This window comes from Chanos chanos, chromosome 3 (assembly GCF_902362185.1).
Source record: "Chanos chanos chromosome 3, fChaCha1.1, whole genome shotgun sequence".
Lineage (NCBI taxonomy): Eukaryota > Metazoa > Chordata > Actinopteri > Gonorynchiformes > Chanidae > Chanos > Chanos chanos.
Genome location: NC_044497.1, coordinates 46105217 through 46126230, shown reverse-complemented (window position 1 = coordinate 46126230; position 21014 = coordinate 46105217). Strand labels below are relative to the sequence as shown.

Genomic DNA, 21014 nt, shown 5'->3' with positions numbered 1-21014 from the left:
CTGTTACTCTAAAGAAGAGCTTCTTCTACATTTTTTAAATGGAAATATAGAAATGATATATTCCACATGGTTCAGTAAATAACACCTGAACTGACTGGTGAGTTATGTCATTTCCTGAGCGTAGAGAAACAGTGATGTTTCTGTGTGGATAGTATTAACGATTTTTCTGCATAGCTTCGTGATGTTTCACGAGTTCAAAAGATAAAAACTGTCAGTTTAAGCAATGAAATCTCTCCTCTCTCCTCAGTCTTGGCTATAAGCCCTTTTTGAACCTGATCCGGCCGCAGCTGCAGAGACTGATGGAGTCGGCGGTGGAGCAGGTCCAGCCCGAGGCCTTCCAGCCTGCCAGCGTGTCTAAACTAGCCGAACCGACGCTGCCCAGAACAGAGGACAGCCGTGGGCCAGTTCCCCTGGGCCTCCCCCTCCCCCTGGAACCCTCCTCAGGGTCTGGCTCTCATCCCATGGAGGACTCCGCTGAGGAGGAGCAAGAGGAGCAGTCCCCAGAGGAGGGGAGCTATGACTGCACGCTGTCGTGACCTCTGAAGTGGAGGAGAAAGGGTTGAGGGTGGTGTTTCTTATAAGAGGGTGAAGAACAGGTAGAATGGTATCGATGCTGTGGCTCATTTCATACTTCCTTGTGTTTGGTTTGAGGTGTTCCTCATGGCACCGCTTTAATTGGGGGGGGGGCGGTGTTAGGATGAAACTGTGTATGCATGAATTAGGGATAATCTGTGTGTGTGCGTGTCTGTCTTTGTGCGCAATAGGATGGAAACTCTTTATTGCAGAGGTCTGGTGCAGCTTGACTGCTTTACGTGCGTGTGTGTGTGTGCGTTTGCGTGTGTGTGTGTATCACCAGTCAGAAAACAGTGTGTGGCATGGTCCTGTGGCTTTACAGTCAGTGTTTTCCATCCCTATGTGTCCTGAGTTTCCATTTTCACTGGCATTAATGCTTTTCAGGATTCAATAGCTGCCTATCCATAGTTTTAAAGGTGACATTTGCTCCCATGGTAGGATCCTGAATGTGTCAAGCAACTGAAATCCAAGAATGTCACATCTATGGGCTAGACTGATTTCTTGGATCACGTGTGAAAACACAAAAGGAGCGCCACTGTAGTTCTGTACCAAACTGTGCTGCACACACACACACACACTTCTGTACCCTCTGTATTTGTATGTACGCCTGAATGTGTGTGTACATTTGTGTGTGAGTTAACATGTATGTGGGAAAACGTTTTTGAGCATTTTTGTGACGGAATTCTCACAGGTCACCACGACGACACCAGTGAGAGACGATCAAAATTATTTATGCCTCCTTGACATGTCTTCATATTTTAATTATCCTGTAGCAGCTGTGCTTGAATGATAAACTTTTTCTTTCCTTTTTTTTTCCCCCCAATTGAAACGCCCTCAACAGCATATTGTTCCAATTGTCGGACGGATGACAGTTCATATTCAGAATGCTTACAATGATTATTTTGGCCAAAAAAACTCCCTCTTGAGATCCTGTTGATGTAGTTTGTGCTGGACAGAACAATGAGAACAAATATTTTTGTTGAGATTTTTCAAAGTGTGTGCACATACCTCACATTGGGGCTTGAGAGCGTTGTAATGAAACTTTCAGGGTGTGCTATAGCATTCACTCAGTTCGCACAACCAACATCTTATCCACGCGCATGCATACACATATGCACACACATTCAAAATCCATTTTCCAGCTACACCCTGGTACTGAAGAACAGCCAACCAGAGCATTGAAGTTATCAGACTAAGTGGAAGCCTGTTTTATAAATCAGCTAATCTTCATCTGCACTTTGAATGGGTTTTAAACCCACAAGCAGTCAGCAGTGGCTTCTAGTGCACTGTGCACTGGTCCCAGTCTAAATTTAGTACACTGCATACTGGGCCCAGCCAGTTAACAATGATGAAATAATGTAGAGCGCCCAGTGGTGTTTCTTATAAAGGTTTTGAGGAGAGTTTTGTTCTGCTGATGCAACGGGACACTTCCTACTTTAAAAACAAAGCAGTCTCTTATGATGTCCTTGGTAACATTTCAGTATCCTGTCTAGTTTTTTTTGTTTGTTTGTTTTGGTCTCATCATCATGAACGTTTAGACCATGATTCAGTAGTGGGTATTGATCTGAGTCAAGACTGTGTTTGTGCAGGAACAGAGTGTATTTCCTCTAGTCTCAGCGTCCAAAATAGTTTCTCACCGAGCTGCCATGAACAACAAAGACAAGTATTAAGGACAGCAAAAAAAAAATCCACTAAATGATTAACAACTATTTAAGGTGTGCTAACACCTAAACCAAGTGGTATTGACTTATTTATTTAATTTTTGTGATCATGTTGAACATCTGTATGTGTATATGAAATCACTTATTCTAAGTTTTGATTATATTGCTGTTGATAGCATTTTGAATTTCATGTCTAAATGGGGGGGGATGTTTCTGGGGAGGGAAGTTGTTCGTTTTTGTTGCTACATGTATTTTTTGACTGCATTTATACAAGCAAAAACAAACAAAAACAAATGCAAGAATCGCAGCTATTAATTATTTATTGTAAGTGAGAGAATGGGTTTTGGTTCCCTAAACCATTCAATGCTGATGACTATTCAAAATGTTGAACTAAAGAACAGCATTGGCCTCTTCTCTGTGTTAGACATTTGTGATTCTGGTATTGACAAAGAATTTTAGTGGTTTGAGAGCTTTCTCTGTAAACTGTAACACACATTAAAGCACACACACACACACACTGGTATAGTTTCCTGCCTGGAACAGTATTAAAATGACACGTCAGTGTGCAATGTTGGAGAAGCAGTTTAGCTTAATTTTGTCTGTTTTATTGTTCCTCGGTTTTTCGCCCTCAGTTATGTCTCCACCACATGGACCAAACGGCGTTTCATTATGTTGTTCTTGTTTTCATGCAGCTAGCAACTTTTCAGGGAGTATATAAATACCATGTAATGTTTTTTTTTTTTTTGGTTTTGTTTTTTAATTATTTTGCTTTGTCTTTTATTTTAAAGTACTTATAGACTTGTTGTTAGAAGCCGTTTATTTCAGCGGGCCTAACACAGGTTCCCCAATATATTCTTCCTTAACTCTCTCTCCTCTATTGGCTGTGCTAGTCCCGACACCACTTCCCTTACATGCTGAATTCTGTGGTCATGCCCCAGAGTGTTTTAAAACATTTAGGTTGTTTCCACAAAGTTCCCATGTCATGATCATAATTCAGCTAACCAAAGAAACTTCCACACCCTCACAGTGAGCCGTGTCAATGTAGTCTGACTGCAGGTGTATTCAAAATGGTACACAAAAGCCTGTTTCTCTCCTTTCGACTCAAACCAGTTCTCTTTGCTTTGCATTTGCAACTGCATTTTTCAGTTCAAGTTATATGACTTTGAGACAACTTCATAAGCTATATGTGTTAAGACATGGAGTTGAATTGTATGAAAGGCTTTTAAATTTTTTTTGTTTGTTTTCAAAAACTTGAGTATGACACGGCATGTGCAGAGGTACTCTGTTTATATTTCATACAGTTGATGATAAAGGACATTAATGATGTATTTGGATGGAAGAGGACAGTTTTTTTCTTCCTGTGTACAGTAAAGTTTCTCCCGGGACACAGAAACATTTTCTGAGTCAGGAGCCCATCTTCAATGCAGTGTATAGAGACATTTTCTTGTACAATTACTTTTCTACTCATTTTGTTTTCTATTTCTCCTGTACATAAAAAAACAATAAATTATTTTTAAAAACATTTTACGTTGATTGTTGTAAAATGTGTTAAGACTGTTTAAATCTAAAAATTTAGTTGTTTGTTTGTTTTTAAAGACAGTCTCTCATATGCCATATATGCCAAATTTGCTTTTGGCCAAAGATGTACAGAAAACCTACATAAGAACCCAAAAAACCATCACTATAGCCAATTATTATCATTAAAAAACTTTTATTTATTGTCCAAAAAGAAAAAGTCAGTGCATAATACACTAATGATAAAGATTAAGCAGACAAGTGGAACACAGAATACCCGTGATTTCCAGTCTGAAAACCAAATCCAGTAATATGACCATAAAAAGCATTCATCCTCATTAAATTTCGGCACATCACAATATTATTGAGTTGTAAGGTGGCATTATGATGAATCTATTTGTGTGGGGTTTTTTTGTGTGATCAAATGCATGGCCCTGTAATATGTGTGCAGCACAAGAGTGCTGTTGCATTGCAGGAGGGTCACCATTTGCCCATTTTCAGTCATACACATAATGATCCCCATGATGACTATTAGGTCTGCAGGATGAATCATCAAAATTGGACCTCAGTATTGGTACTTATGATAGGTGATGACCCCAAATGAGACAAAAGCCCAATCAGGAACCCTCTGGAGCATGGAGTCCAGTGCAGGGGTTTTCTGATCCTCCCCAAAGACATACTGAGATAAGATGTGTACTGAAATCATCCTGTCAGTACCAAAGGGATCTGCCGATTTGGACAGCTGTGGATCCAGAGTAAAAACATTCCCATATATCAATAACCAAACACACAATTTCAAAATGATAGCTATTAATTAAGTGCTAAATTCAAAGGATATAAAACAAGAAAAAATAATATGTGAAAAGCTGGCAGATGGCAGACATTCCCACAGTTGTGTAAATACATACAGATGATGATGTTTTGTGTGAACTTCATCAAAAAAAATTTTGAACACACAAAAAAAAGCTGTTAGCTGTTCCCAACAGTCTACCTGGATTTCGAACCAGAAGATCCAGGCTGGTGCATCCAGACCATGAGAGTAGGTAATATGATACAATCCATTGCTTTTAACCTGTGGGATTTCTTTTCCAAATGACCAGCTGGTTAGTGTGGCTCCCAAATGGGGCTGAAGATACAAGGTCATGTGGCTTGGCCCTGGAGGGACCCAAATGAGTAAGACAGGATATAATTCACTTCAAACCAGATTACAACTTTTAAATTGTGTTTAGTAGTTTATGCAAACTACTGTGTTGTTTTAGAGTTGTGCAGCATCTCACCTTTGGCCTCAAATGTCATATTTACTGTACCCTGCTTTGTCTCTTGTTTTGAGAGGAGTTGGAATTTCAAGGGAGATTTTGGAGACACTTTGGGTGCTGGGAGACGCCACTCGTCACTGAAAACAAATTAAAAAAAAAAACAAAAAACCAAATAGTTATTGCCCTCTACAAATTCACAACAAGTGTACAGATTCACTTGTGCCATAGAATGTACAAACAATTTACCAGACTTCTGTCAGCAGCATTTCACATGATCTAAAGCAAAAAAACCCAAATATAACTCACTTGATGCGTATGGTGTCGTTAATCTCTGGGATAAGTGGGGTGATGTGGTCCATGCCAGTGTAGTCAGAACTCATAATCCGTAGCTGAGAGTGTTCCTTTAGCACTGAGCCATCGGGGTCGTGAAATGTGTAAGTAATGTGCTAATGAGGGAGAGAGACAGGGATAATAAGTGACCCTAAATAAGTGATATTTTCTTAATCAGCTGAGTGAAAAACAAAAACCTACAGTTAAAACACATCTACGAATAATTCATTATTTATAAATAATTCAGTAAATAATAATTTGGTGGGACATCATGTTTTTCAGTTCACCTAGCCTCAAAAATGTGAATTTTAGATGACCATTTCAGTCATCTTAAACTCATAAGCATTCCATTATCAATTTATATGTAGTTTAGTATGAGACAGTACCTGTATGGACATATGCTTGGGTCGTGGGCTGACCTGGTCAGCTGAGAAGGGGAAGAAAAGCCCAGAGGAAACAAGGACGAACATCACCGTGAACACAATGGCCAGGACAGCCAAGATCCGCTTAGTGTGTCTGACCAGATAGATGAAGTGTATCTGTGTGTGTGTGTGTGTGTGTGTGTATGAGAAAGAGGAAACAGAGAATAAAGCATAAGAATAGCAGGTAAGCCACAATTGCTTGCCTGAGGCTAAATTCAGTCATTTATACATTCATGTATTGTATCTGTTTTTGACACTTATCAGACACACTTCACTGACATAAACAACATACTAGTCTCATTTTTGCTGTTCTATTCAGAGGTTGAGAGGCTCAAAAGTACAGAATTTTCATTGGTCACTCTTAGCCCCTTTACTCCTCTCATTCTTGACCAAACATTTTTCTGACTGGGGTTCAGAAATCATTTAAAGAATGGGAAACAAGGCATATGACATCAACTTTGGTTCTGAATTTTTCCTTTGTTCTTTTTGTTTTTTTAGATAAGTTGTCAAATGTGATATGGAGCATTAGCACAAGACCTCTAAGAACTTATATGACTATATCTGATCCAGTTCTGTTCAGAGGAGTCAAAGAAAAAGGAGAAGGGAAGAAGAGATGAATGTAAAAAAGATGTGTAAAGCATGTGAGAACAGTGTGCCCCTTTGTCTAACAAAGAGGCAAGAAAATCATAGAGAAAATTAGCAGGCTCCTTCGCTGTAAGAGATCAACAAAAGGAAAAAAAAACTAATTATTATTCAAAGCTACAGCACTAATAGAAATCCCATACTTACAAAAAAAGATGAGAGAAAAACGGTTGCTATGGTGACCAGGATCGCCATCAGTACATCAGTGGGGATCCAGTATTTATTATTTCCCAAGATGGGTGTAAATACTTCAAGCACCAACCTGATGAGGCACATGAAGTGGACATACGGCAGAGCCAAACCCAGCGAGAACAGTGCTGCATACTTCAGTGTTGCTCCTGCATGCGCACAAAAACATCCACTATGAGAGAGGGCCATAGCATCGCAACACATAAGCAACTCCTCTGAAACTTGAACTACTGAGTATGAAAGAGCTACTGCAATACATAAAACTCCAAACATCACCAGAGTAAAAGCAGGGAAAACCCTGACCCATGACAGAGGACAGAAACACTCTAGGATTTCTGTTTTTATAAAGCAGATTTACATTGCAGAGTACTTTGAAGGTGGAAGATGTTTCAAGTGTGCTGCCTCAGGACATGTTGCTAGGGCTTATTGCTCAGGCTTATTCCATCGAAGGCAACCTGCACCTTCCTCAGCTAACGCTACTGAACTCCTCTGTAAGTTCATTGCCCCCTGCTGGGCACATGAGGTTAGAGCAGCTTCAATGGTCACAATTATAATGGCAAAGAGACCTCTGCCCATACGGTTTAAGGTGCGAGTGTCATAGAATAAGCATGTCCTACATTCATTATGATAAAGGGCATTAGGTGACAGGTCTGAGTATTAAGGACACACAGTGTAAAGTTTGGAATGGACTTGATCTGCATGGTCTGTGCTTTTGCAGTGAACCTATGAACCGTTAAGTCAATGGATGTCTTGGCAAAAGAGGCCAGACAGATACCTATCTACAAACTGGTAAAAAATTAAGTCTTTCAAAACAATCCTGTGCTGTCCCCTTAATGTACAAAGTTCAGAAGTTATCAACAGATATTTTCAGCAGGGAGAAGTTACTCAATCCAGCTCAGATACTGCAGAAGAGCTGGAGCACACGAGATGTCAGAGGGAAACAGTGAGATGCCACAGTCAGAGAAGACAGTCACAATGACCCCACTATCTTTCCAGTATAGTATACACTTCATGACAACTCAAATGGAGGGCTCAAATTTGACAAACATGAGGAACAGTGTAAAGGCTTGCTTTTATCAGTCAGCTGATGTAAAATCAGTTGAGAAGAATGGCAGTACTTGTGTGGAATGTCAGAAGTATGCACTTTGCTCTCATTATAGTAATCCTTTAATCCCTCCAGCCATCATAAATAACCCCTTTCACAGGACCTTAGTGGACCTGCTGGCACCCCGTGTGAAATTGTAAAGTCTGTTGAAGAGAATGCCAACCACTACCCTGAGGCCCTTCCTGTTACGTAACGCAGCAGCAGAGGGAACTGCCCAAGAAATCCTCATGAAACTAATTAAAGAAAGGAATTGACGTTGGTAGTCAAAATGAATGCCAGTTGTTGTTTGGCCTCCTGCTTTCAGTATGAGAAGCTCAGGATCAGGACTCTTCCTATTTAAGCCAGTGACTCTGAGGCTGGTGGAGCATGGGGCAAAAAAGTGGATCTCCACTGACTGAATCTTCACTGAACACAGCATGTAAGAGTAGGGCTGGGTCATAAAACAATAATTGCTGCAGTATCATTTTCTTCTATAGAAATGTAACAAATATTCAATAAATGTTTGATATAATTCATTTCCATGCTTAGACAGCACGAACAGAAATGAATCACAAACTGCCAATCATGTCGCAGGAATAGAGGTATGCATTGCGCAGGTTAGGTTACACGGTGAGAGGTATGAATTCAGGCCAGCACGTGGTATTGTTTCCAGACACAGTGGCTGACAGGCTTGTAGTTGGAGCGGAATAAGCAAAATAAGCGAAATGAGCGACGCCGAAGAAAAAGCAGTGCCCATGACCCGCTCGGAGGACGAAGACATCGTCGACAAGAAAGGTCACTCAACTTCAGTAGTTTGGAAACATTTTGGCTATTTACAGTCCGACAAAAAACAGAGCGGCGTGCACTGCAAACTGTGCCAAAGACACGTGCCAACAAAGACAGGCAACGCCACGAACCTGTTTCATCACTTGAAACAATATCACCCATTAGCTTTTAGTTAGTTGAGATTTTTCTTTTGTTTATCTGTTTTATTTACATTGTCAGCTAAAACACTTACAAAATGTTTCAAACCATCTGAACAAACCATCTGGGTTTGGCGTGCTAACCAGAATCGAGATTTCTTTGTCTGTTTATTGTTTTATTTGACATTATCCTTTAAAACACTTTTAAACTTTGCTGTCTGAGCCATCTTGCACGTGTGCTGTATCACACTGCAGCAGTTAATTGTTTCTATTAAAATATTTATTTTGTTGAGGAAAAAGGACTGAAAAAAGATTTTACTTAATTTTACTCATGCACATTTTGATGTATTTCAGTATAACTGTTTTGAATGTTCTGCCTCAGATTTGTGAAATGTTCCACTGTTTGGCAAGTGTTTGTCATGTTCTGACCACAAAGAATAGTTTAAAACCTCAATTAACTGTCTAGTTTCTTCAACTTCCACTCAGGAGCAAAAATCAACCTTTAAACTTGAAAGAAATGAGGACTTGACATTTATCATGATAATTATCGATATTGACTGATATGAAAACTTTTTTATCGTGATAACATTTTTGGCCATGTCGTCCAGCCAAATACATGATGCAACAAAGGTTGTGAAATTGTAGTACCTTGCCACAGGGTTACAAGATTGGAAAACTAAGCCAACAACAAAGAGGAAGTTTCTGTGCTTTCAGTCCACCATCCTTCCAAAAAAAGTTAGGAACCCCCAAAATGTGATTGACCACCTTAAGTGTCCTCACTTTACACTCAACAGGTTCAAGACTTACTAAGTTTAACTAACTAGAACAATTATATTTCCCTGACCTTGCCAACCTACACAGATTTAATTCTAAACTGTGTGTGCTAACCCAGGTAAAGCTGTGCACCAGCGCCCCAAAAGGGTTGTGAAAACCAGAGGATGCTATTTTAGAGGAAATGAGGAAAATCTTGGACATGAAGAATCACACAGTGCTTGATCAAGTCTTACTCTATTAGTTTCTGAGTCGGAAATCAGTCCTCATTTTTCAAGCAATTGAGTAGTTTTTTCATCTTGGTACTCAGGCTGTGAGAAGATGACATTTTAAAGACCGGATGTTTATTTCCAGGACTATTTGCTGCCTCCTGGTCTCCACAGAGAATCTGCAACCTCAGAGACAGTGTGCGTTGTCTATAGTAGAGACATCTAACAGCATATTAGGTGATACATATCATCCACTTATGATACTGTTAGGACACCTCCATACAGGTTACCTACTGTATGAAAAAAAGCAATTTGCATGCACTATAGTTAGTAAATTTCACTATAATCAAACTGACTGCCACTAATAATTTTGCTCAATTACTAATCACCACGCAACAAGATCAAAAATGAGAAGAAAACACATTCAAACATCATATTTACAATAAATTGACTATTGTGGGAATCATTTCACTCTACATCACTCTGTCTACTACACTGAATCATGATATAGTAGACCTGTACCTGCCATTCCCACCAGATATGGTAATAAATTGTAGCCAATAGTAGCCAAACAACCATAGCTCATGTCTCACAACTCCTCTACTTTTCCATAGCTCTTTAAGGTTGTTCACAGTGCAGGTTTAATGAGAAGTCCAAAAAACCTGAAAATTGGAACAGTAAGCTGGTTTCACTATCCCTGACCAAAGTGTAGTGTACTTCTCACCTCTCTGGTTGAATTCCTTGGTGAGCAGTGCTCTAGTGATCAGGGGGAGTGCCACCATCAGCATGGGTACATACGCCGAACAAAGTCCAACCCCCGTCATACAGACCAACACCAAACACCACAGTACCAAGCTTGCATCAAAGAATAGTTCACCAAGCTCCAAACGACGCACATTCTTATGTGACTACGAGAAAAAGGCAAGAGACAAGAAGAGACTCAAAGAAATAAGGGTGTAGCATAAAGTAAAACATCATAATTTACACACTGTGCTTGATTTACATAGTTTTTCCAGGTTTGGCACACATTTGGGTCAGTATGTGTTTTAATTCTCACTGTTATTCAGTTGTCTGCGTACACACAAGAAACACAAGGAGACTCCATTGTTTTCTTCAGATCTGTGTGAAACGGGACTGAGGCAACACTTGAAAACTGTGGCTGGGAGCCCCAATGTAGCACCATTCCAATGTCCCCGTGTGTGTTTGTGTGTGTGTGTCTGTGTGTTAACTAAGATCACTCTTTCTTACTCCGACAACATTTACTGATCCTCAGGTGTGTACGTAGCTGTGCTTGAATAGTGCAAGAGTGACTGAAGTTCTTTCTTCCAATTATGTTACATCCCTGGACAACACAACTCATTGAGTGAAAAAACAAAGTGGCTTCACATATCAGAAGAAGTGTGAACGACAGACACTGATCTCAGCTGAGTCAGTCTGAGTGAGAGGAGGCCTAATTTTATTTCTCCGTTTCCTCGCAGCAAACCTGTCCGGGAAGGGAGGGATAAGCTCATTACCACCTCTGTATAGACAGTATGATTGATCTGAGGTAGACAGTCTGCACTACAGAATGCCCACAAATACACCCACAAGAAAAAAAAAAGTCATTTACTGCAGGTAATGCTCCTCTCTCATTCACTATACCTCAGTGGTCTGACGTGTTCCCTCTGTGCAGGGCATCTCTTCCTCAGCCTGCAGACTAGTCACATCCTCTTCAAGGAACGCTTCTGTCCTGCATGATTTAGCACAATTTGCTATCCTGGCCATGATAACCTTATCTGGATAAAATGTTGAACTACTGATATCTGCGAGAGACATTTCGATAAGGTGTAGTTATTTGTACCTGTTCATTTCATATCCCTCCTCCTCATTGTCCCTGGCGGGCCGCTGGCCACACTGCTGATTCTGAAATGCAGTTAACACACTAAGGAATGCCTATAGCATGACTGCAAAACACTGACTTTTCTTTCCCCGTTTATTAATGCACCTTTGACATGAAAGAATTATTGAGTGCATTATTGCAGTGTGCAGTGTTTTATACTTGCTATCCCATAAACCGGACAGCTAGCACTCTCCCACACACGCTAGCGCTGCTAGTAGCTAATAGGGGGTGGGAATCACGATACAATACTATCACGATATGCTGCCCACGACAACGATGAAATCCCAATTAGAGCCTGACTATATAGGACTTTTAAGACCAATACTGATTTTGATATTTGAGGATTTTAAAAATCCGATAATGATATATCGGCTGATATTCTTTTTTTTCCCTGAAACACATGACATAAACAAAGATTTTCCCTAACATTTGCTATGTGTGGTTATTTAAGAGTTCTCACCAAGGTAACATGACATAATGCAGTTACAATAAACTTGTTTTATTGGCATAAATAGTACTTTGAACAAAAGTACAACATACATTAAAGTTTGGATAAATGATGTAATTATTTATATTTTAAGCTGCTTTACACTGTAGAAACAGAATAAGCAGTATGAACAGTATCTTCGATGATGAATTAGTTCTTCTTAATTCTAAACACCAAAAACACCAGTCTGCCCAATCCGTTTAGACAGTAAGGTTATCACAGCAGCTTTTGCCCTTTCTGCTGACGAGTGGATCACATGATTTTTTCAATGGGCGGCAGTGATCGCATCATCGTCATTGTTGTTGTGTTTTTTTTTAAATTATAAAGTAATATTAAATAAATAAATATTGATACTTGCTGATATAATATCATGCCGGCAATATCGCAATACTGCACTGTATCGATTTTTTCTCCCACCCCTAGTAGCTAACGTTAGCTAGGCATTTATGCCAGGAGCAAGCACGGTAATTTAGGATTTCTATCTTATGAAGCTATCCAGTATTTTAAGATTATATGGATCATTATCTTAAAGTCTACCAGGTGTGACCCTGCAATACAACACTTGACCCCAAAGAATGATCGTATGTCTCTCTTAGTGGGAGGACCATCCATGATCTAACGCGTTAACCTAGATGTGTGTGGAATGACAGGGGAGGATTCCGCAGGAAGGAAGTACGTGGTAAAGAGTGAGATACTAAATTGACTTGCCTGTGCAAAACTAGGCCAATAAGAGATCCATAGTGTCAGCAGAGGTTTAGATTTTAGATCTTATCTTTTGATCCTATCTTGTTACATATGCCTCGCAATCTTCATGACAGTGGACTTCACAATGACTGCTTACTGCACTAAAAAGGAAGAAAGTGTTTGTTCCACTGATGTAGCAGCCTTGACTCCACTGTATTGTTGGATACACAATCACCTCAAATAAATCACTTGATGATTTAGAAATGAAAAAAAAAATCGAGAATACAGTAAATTTCACAACCTTTTGCAAATTGAACAACGATGAATATGATGAATAGGTGGCCATGGCTGACAAACTCACCTTAGAGCACCGGTTCCTGATCAGTGTGTGGGTTAAAATCATCATTCCAATTGCAGCGGAGCCGTACAGACAAATGGAGGCATAGAAGTGAGTGTACCAGAACATGGTCCGGCCCATCAGAGTAATCAGCCAAGCTAGCATCGCCACTGCTAATATGGTGACAATCCAGCTGAACACCACCCAAATTACAGCACAGAACAACTTCAGCAAATACCATGGTCCTGAGAGGGATAAATAAGAGTCAGATGATAAGGTGGGAAAACAAGAGTACATGGGGATTTTTATATAAAATATAAAATCTTTTTCAATGAGTCATGAATCTCCTGATGATAACTGAATCGTTTCATTCCTCAACACTATCTTAACTTCAGATTACAGAATGTGAGAATACTAAAGCATTCCAATAAACAAAGTATGTCTGGAAGGAGCCATGATTGTCAATTAATCTGTATTCAGTATCAGCATAAATATCATATTACTTGTCCAGTGCATCAAAACATTCTTTTAGCTGTACTACAGAAATTCTCACACAAGATGTCAGAGATTTCAAGTCCACCATGGTGCCATTTACAAATGAACAAAAGGCCAAGCCAGATTACAATTGTGCTCTTTGTTTACAATATATATATATACTTTTTTGTTTGTTTGTTTGTTTCTTTGTTTTTTTGTTTTGTTTTTCTAAGACTGTGATTCATTTGGTTGATCAAGTTCAAAAGGTTCAAGAAAGGTTGTGCCGCCTAGCTAAAATATTACTGACTGATCAGTTTGATTAGGACTGACATAACTACCTAATAGAGAAGCTTAATAAAAAAAAAACTAGGTTGGCTCTTTCACAGGAAAATTACTTTTCCCAGATTGTCAATTACTTTAAAACATGCCACTGCAAAAGATTTAGCTGACCATTTTAATTTGGGGAACAGTTCAGTAAAATACTGACTTGATCAGTAATAGGTTTTACTGGCCTAATGTATGCTTATTTGCTTGGAGCTTACTGCATGGTAGAGTGACTAACTAACAGAGGGTATTTGTCATATTTACAGTTTATGGAGAAGAGCAGCTACTATAAAAACAACCTGAATTTAGAAATTTATATAATCAACTGTGCAGTTTTGTATTGTTTATGTTCCATGTTGGAAAAAATGATGAATTACATCTGAATATTCTCTGCTTCAACAGTGACAGTATATTACAACAGACTAAATGCCCAGTTCATGTAAGAGATATCAGTGAAATGCATACTTCCTTCCATCAAATATTTCTCCATAAAAACTATTATACATTATTATCATATTATCTTCTACACAATTACATGCACTACCTGACAAATGATCAAATATTCCACACATTGTATATTTTAGTAGTGCCAGTCCACATACCAAGATTCCTTGTCCAGTAGCACTTTATTGGCAGGTACAGGATGGTTAATACGATAAATATGCAGTTTATGATGGTACCAGCCCAGTCCGGATAGGTTACCATTCCCAAGCCTAGTAGGTCAAAAAACACCATGTTACCATGGCGATATTCTGATGACTCTGCAAGTGTCTCTGACATGGCTAGGTGCTTCAGGATGGCCAGGATATTCTCACCTGACAGGACAAACAGATGACAGATGTCCAGTTCATTCAAATTTATCTCCACTTAACTGACTTCACACGCTTGTAAGATATACTGTGATGTTGATGATAATGGCAGTGAGAGGTTGCTACTTATGGGAATGTCCAATTAAAAAAAATCCTCCACAAATGCTGAACTGATGAACAGAATCAACAAGAGGGTAAATTAACATTTGTTGATGCAATTAATAATGTCTGCATTGGTACATTATACAAAGAATGTCAAACAGAGCTTCAAACATGATTCTCTCAATACAAAAAGGTTTCATCAGTTCCAGACCCAGTCCCACCCCTAACTTGGAACATCTGACTCTGAAATTCGGACGCTCGTCAGGGCATCAACAAGCTGAATTTGGTGTTTATGTTTGGAGGCTTACACACATTGCAGCTTTGCAGGCAGACTATTTGCCCACTGATGCCATAATGTCAAATTTAACCACAAATAAGTGTAATCAAATATGTTTTTTATATAAAAACCGCACTGGACACCTATTGTCATTCCACAAAAAAACATGCACGCATTTCACTCACCAGCTCTCTGAATAGAGTCATTTGGTATTCGGTCGGGAGTGTCGTACTTTGTGTGATAGATGAAGCCATTTTCAATGAAAGCCAAGTCGATCCCTATGTGAGTTGAAGGAGCTCATTTACTGAATGCATAGGGGAGCAAATTGGGTGAAATGTGGGGGATATGGAAAGGTATACATAAAGAAGACCACACGCAAGCTGAGTTCCCCCAAATGTAAAATATTCTCACTATAACTTTAAAAAAAATTAGATCTGCAGCATGCCTGGGACATTCCCAAAGTGTGAAAAGATGTAGAAGTCTGTGTTGGATGGTATGAGGCCACTCTGAAAAATTTCCTGACCCACCACGGAGGCAAATGGGTGCTTCACCGCATGACTGTAGGACTGAATTAGCCAGGGATTTTCTGGACCTGAGATGTAAGAGGAAATATGATGGATATGAAAGATAGGGGAATAAATGTGTGTAACAAAACCAGTATTTTTGGTGGGTGATAAATGAGTGTTTCAGATTAGACTATGAGAGGGACGTGTACATGCACAAACACCTGAAAACAGATTTTACAGAGGCTGCTGTCTTTGGTAAAGAATGTATGTACCTGTCTGAAAGACCAACTCTTTACCCCCACTACCTCTGGCCTCCAGATTCACAAAAGCCCGCACCTGTTTGGCCCAGGGGTGCTGGGTAATGAAGCCATGGCTTGCCTGAGAAAGAAAAAAAGAGAGATCAAATTAACAGTCTGAAGGATAAGAATAGCAGGAGCTTGATTAGTTGCAGGCATGAAGGTCTTATCTGTATGTCAAAGATGCCATGACATTATAAAAGAGTTCACCATTCAAAGCAAGTCTGTGTAGTACCCTCACCTGTAGGCCATTTTCCTCTGCGCCATTGAAAAGGAAAACCACACCATGTTTCAGAGGAGAGGAGAGATTAGCCAAGGAGCGCAGCACCTCCAACATCACTGCACAACTAACTGCATCATCACTCGCACCTGACAATGTAATACACACAAACAGGCACATATGTAAACACACAGCTTCAAATCTGAGACTCAATACATGCTCATATTGTTCAACCTCAACAGATGATTACTTCCATGCCCTCTGGCTTTGCCCACACGTCCAAAACTTTTGGTCAGAGGTCATGAGCAGGCTATCTCAGATCCTTAGCTTCAGCATTCCCTTACGCCCCATTACCAAATTACTTGGCGATGTCTCTACATTACATACACCCAAACATCTCGAACCATTCATATTACTATCACCAACCATTGCCAAAAAGACCATATTACTGAACTGGAAAGACAAAACCAAGGTATACATAGCCCACTGGCTCAATCTATTAACAAAACCATTCAATTCTAGAAGAACGTACCGCATCTCTGAAAAACAACATCAAATCCTATGAATATACCTGGTCCCCGTTTCTACAATACCCGATTCCTATTTCCAAATGGCCTCTAGTTTAATTATAAGTATTACTATGCTTTTCAACTTTTTTTTTTTTTTTTTTTTTTTACTTATTTATTTCTTCTTTTTTTTTTCTGTTCTGACAAACCTAAAAGAAAACACAATGTGCAGTTTGTTCCATCACCCCAGTTTGTCTGGTCTGACCTGGCCTGTCCCATCATGTCTTGTCTGTCTTGTTATGTCTTGTTTCTCATCCTTTATATGTAAAAACATATATAAAAATAATGATTTTGTTTTGATACTGTGATGCATTGTTGTACTGTATTTCATACTGTGTAATTCTGTATTCAGAAAAATATGTGACTCAAACCCTTACATGTGAAATACAGTATTTCAAAGTTTCTTTTACACTTGCTACAGTTGCAAAAAAAGAAATTAGTTAGACCTTCAATTACAGCACATTCTATGGCATTAGTACTTTACAAACACTCACATATACACTCACAATACTAACAGAAATGAGTTTTCTCAGTGACTGCCCTATCAAATCTTTTTTGTTGTTGTTCTTCTTCTTCTTCTTCTTGTTTTTGGATATTGTTGTTATTGTTGTTTTGTTTGAGTCTTTGTTCTGTTGTGTAGTTAATATATGGGTGTGGTGCTTTATAGATAACTGAAGAAAAGTGCAGACAGGCAGTGACCTTCTTGTTTAAGGGGAAAGTCACATGCATGTTTAATTCATGTTTAATTAATCTAATTATATGGAAATATTTTTCTCAGACAAATTAGAAACTTAATGAATTGCAGAACAAATTCACATAGACAATGATCCTAAAGTATGAAAATACCTTTCATACATGCAGCACATCAAGGTGTCAAAATATAACACACAACCAAACAACATAAACATGTTGTTTCATAAACAACAATATCCAGTGGATCCATAACCAACAAAAATAGACAATTTTCATTTGGGGAACATAAAAGGAGCAGCTCAAACTCAGTTATCCTCTTTACCTGGACTGTTGGGCACAGAGTCAAAGTGACAGTTGGCCAGCATGATGTGTTGAGCTCCACCCTCTGGTTCCAGTTTGACCACAACATTGGTGACATGGTTATAGTATCTGATGATACCATAGAGGTTAAAAGATCCGGTGGGCCTCTGGACATCCACAGATATTGTGTGGTGTCTGGAACTGGTCTGGTTCTGGATGTGACTAATCTGTTCCAGGAGGTAGTTTACAGTCAGAACCTCATTCTCAGGACTACCTACTGGCCTTGGACCAACCCTGGTGATGTTTTCTAGGTGTTTCCTGTTGATATTACACATATAGCTATAAAAGGAAATTATAGAAGAACAGACACAACACACACACACAACCACCCAGAGGTACACTTAAATGCAGAAAGGCAGGGCTCCTAACTGGCAGACAAGGTCAAGTTACTGTCTCACAGTGGAGAGCTGTGCTCTAAATCTGGGAATCATGGCTGATGCTGGGAGTCCTTGAGTCCCAAATGGCTTTGTTCATTTGGCTGGGTCACTGAGCCAGGGTCCTTCCTCCCTCTCCATATCTTACCCAAGAGTGGTTTCTGGAGGTCAGGAACCTATGCAGTTCTGGGCAGATTTAAGGGAATACTCCTAATGTCCTGCTTTATTTAAGGGTGTTTTAATATATGGAGAAATGAGTGGCTGGCCTCAATTCCAAAACCCATCATGTAGCCTGACATCAACTAATACGGCTGCCTATCAGGGGTGACACTCACAAGTTTGACAAGTTGGTAGGTAGGCATTCAAAACTGATGAAAAAAGTCCAGATAGACAGAGAAACACACATCAACAGACATAACATGCAATTAATATTATGTAGACACATCCACAGTTGTTCACAAACAAAAACACACTAAGAGGTATTGACAGACACTCATACCCGCTTGTATGAGAGAAATCTCCGTGAAGAAATCTTCGAACAAAAACATTTTAGTGCATGCAAGGTACTTACAAGTGCTTTTAAAAATGTTCTAATATGAAAGTTTATTAATAAGAGAATTGAATCTGAATTTAGAAGTAACGCAAAAGTTACTTTCCCTAGTAACTAATTACTTTTATATGCAGTAATTGGTAAAGTAATTCAATTACTTTTTAAAGAAGTAACTAGTAATAGTAACTAATTACTAATTTTCAGTGACTTGCACAACACTGCTAATAATTGTTTATTTGCCTGTACAGTTACTTTTCTGACCTTTGACCTGCTATAAGCATAGCCCACTTCAACAAGTCTCTCATTAAACAAGTCCTTCGTTGAAAAGGAAAGGTTAGACCAAAACTTCATAAACAAAGCATGCCATTAAATATTGTAGCCTACTATCTCTTCATAGGAAGAAGGACTCACCTTGCCCTGGCTGTATTGAATTCTCCGGTGGATTTTCCTATTAGAAGCTGTTGGAAAGAGAAATGGACCGTTCCCCATAATACCAACATAAACGTTGTCACCAATAGGACGGCGCCACTTTCACTTAAAAAAGGCATGCTGACATCGCATTTCTTTTTCATGTTAACAGAAGCCTTGTGTTCCTTCAGTGGGATTCTGTTCTTGCATCTGAGCACCGTATAGGCTATAGACAAATTTTACGCTTTGTGGTGTCACTCACTTAGATATAGAGCCTGGTTTCATTTTAGATTTGGCATTTATGTGAAGCTGGTTTCGTTTCCACGACTCGTGCGTATTCCGCTAAACGCAAACGTACGTGAAACAAAGGCTGTTGGTATCGGGTGTGCCTGTCATGAACTGTCAGCATTTTTACTTCCGAGTTTCCCATGTGTTAATTTATCTGGAATGTTTCCGTTTCAAAAAGGGACCGTGTCGAAAGTGTAATGTAAAAACAATACACTGTAAGAGTAAACATGTTAGTAAGTATTATAGATAACTAACAGTTCGTGACTAATTCTTGTTAGAATATCACAATCTTTTCTTTTATCTTTTATCCCTGTCTCTTCATTTTATTATTTATTTCCCAAGGAAATGGGCATTTTGGGGTAAAAATGTAATATGTAAATATGTAAAATATGTAATATGTAAAATGTAATAAAATGTAATAGTTTTTGGGGGGTTTTTGCATCTTCCTAACCAGAGACCATGAGAACAGCTGTTGGTGCCAGTAAATAACTGTTTTAGCTGTCAGAAACCACACTGCTGGTGTTCCATCAATCATTACTCATTGACTCTTTTCCTACTTGAGTTTTCCAGTGTATCCTATAGGAGGACCTTATATCCTCAAAGAAATATCACAGAACCATGGCTTGCAGTTCACTGATGCTCCCCATCCACTCTGAGTTTAAGAGGATCCGCAAAGAAGAATTGTAGAAACTGTCCAAATCCAGGAGTGCAAAGCAGGTACAAGCATACCCAAGACTCACAGCTGTAATTGTTGCCAAGGGCAGTCCCAGAAAGGGAATTTAGGGAATACTTACATAAATGAAAGATTTCAGATTTTATTTTCACTAAATTTGCAAAAAGAAAAGATCTAAAAACATATTTTCACTTTGTCAACATGGAGATATTTTGTGTTGATTGATTAATGGCAAAAAAGAAAATCATTTTATTTCATTTTAAAGTCAATAACACAGCGTGGAAATGGTGAAAATATGGAAAAGTGAAGGTGTCTGAGTACTCTGTCAAGGCATATATAAATTACAAACAGGTGTATTAGTCTGACTACTAAGATTTTAGGACTCTGCAGGACATTGGCTCTGATGGGAACGCCTTGCATTCCCATGAAGGAGGAGTGAGTTGCACCCATCCCTGTCAAAGAAGATTAGTTTGAATGCTTGCAAAACCAGCAATGAACTGTTAATAATAATTACAAGTTTAAAAGATCAACTTACATTCGAAGCTATCATCACGAGTATCAGATTTTTATTGGCTTGGATTCAGGGTTGTATGATTATTTACAAAACCGAAAATAAGCAATAAACTGAAGAAAACTGAGGGAATATGAGGGATGGATTATCACTGTTTAATAACCTTATGAAAATAGAAGCTTATAGCACATCTCAAGGTTTATGTTTGCAGTACCTATATAACGAAAGATCATTCATTTCTTCAAATGAAGAAAACTCAATGATTATGTCATTATATAAATCATAACACAACATTAAAAGATGCTATGCAACTAGATCATCTGTAAACTATAATCCCACCATTAGATGCAGCAGTACTGTACACGTCTCTAAGCTGTGCTCTAGGTCTGACTGCATGTGTCCTTAGCATTTCACTCACTGTCTGCTTGTGTCTATTTCTCAGTTCTACAAGTCCCCAGGGTGTAACAGCAGCATTACTGCCATCAAAATCAATATCTCTTGCTCAAAGCTTGTAAGAGCTAATCTGTTTTGGTGACAATATCAGGTTATTACATGTTTGATTGATGTTACTGGAAAAATTTGATTTCATAATGAGTCTGTGAAAGAAGTCTGTGAAAAAAG

The 21014-nt window shown here is 39.0% G+C and overlaps 1 protein-coding gene and 1 pseudogene across 2 annotated transcripts in view; one reads left to right on the top strand and one right to left on the bottom strand.

Moving 5' to 3' along the window:
* The window catches only part of ric1 (RIC1 homolog, RAB6A GEF complex partner 1), a 49896-nt gene extending 46142 nt beyond the window's left edge, over positions 1-3754 (top strand). For both annotated transcript variants that reach the window (XM_030767313.1, XM_030767312.1), the window contains one exon: positions 248-3754. In XM_030767313.1, the coding sequence (XP_030623173.1) occupies positions 248-536 (289 nt within the window). In that variant the 3' untranslated portion in view covers positions 537-3754. The remainder of the gene's footprint in view (positions 1-247) is intronic.
* Positions 3755-4314: 560 nt separating this feature from the next.
* On the bottom strand, positions 4315-19085 carry LOC115807085 (endoplasmic reticulum metallopeptidase 1-like; annotated as a pseudogene).
* Positions 19086-21014: the final 1929 nt, after the last annotated feature.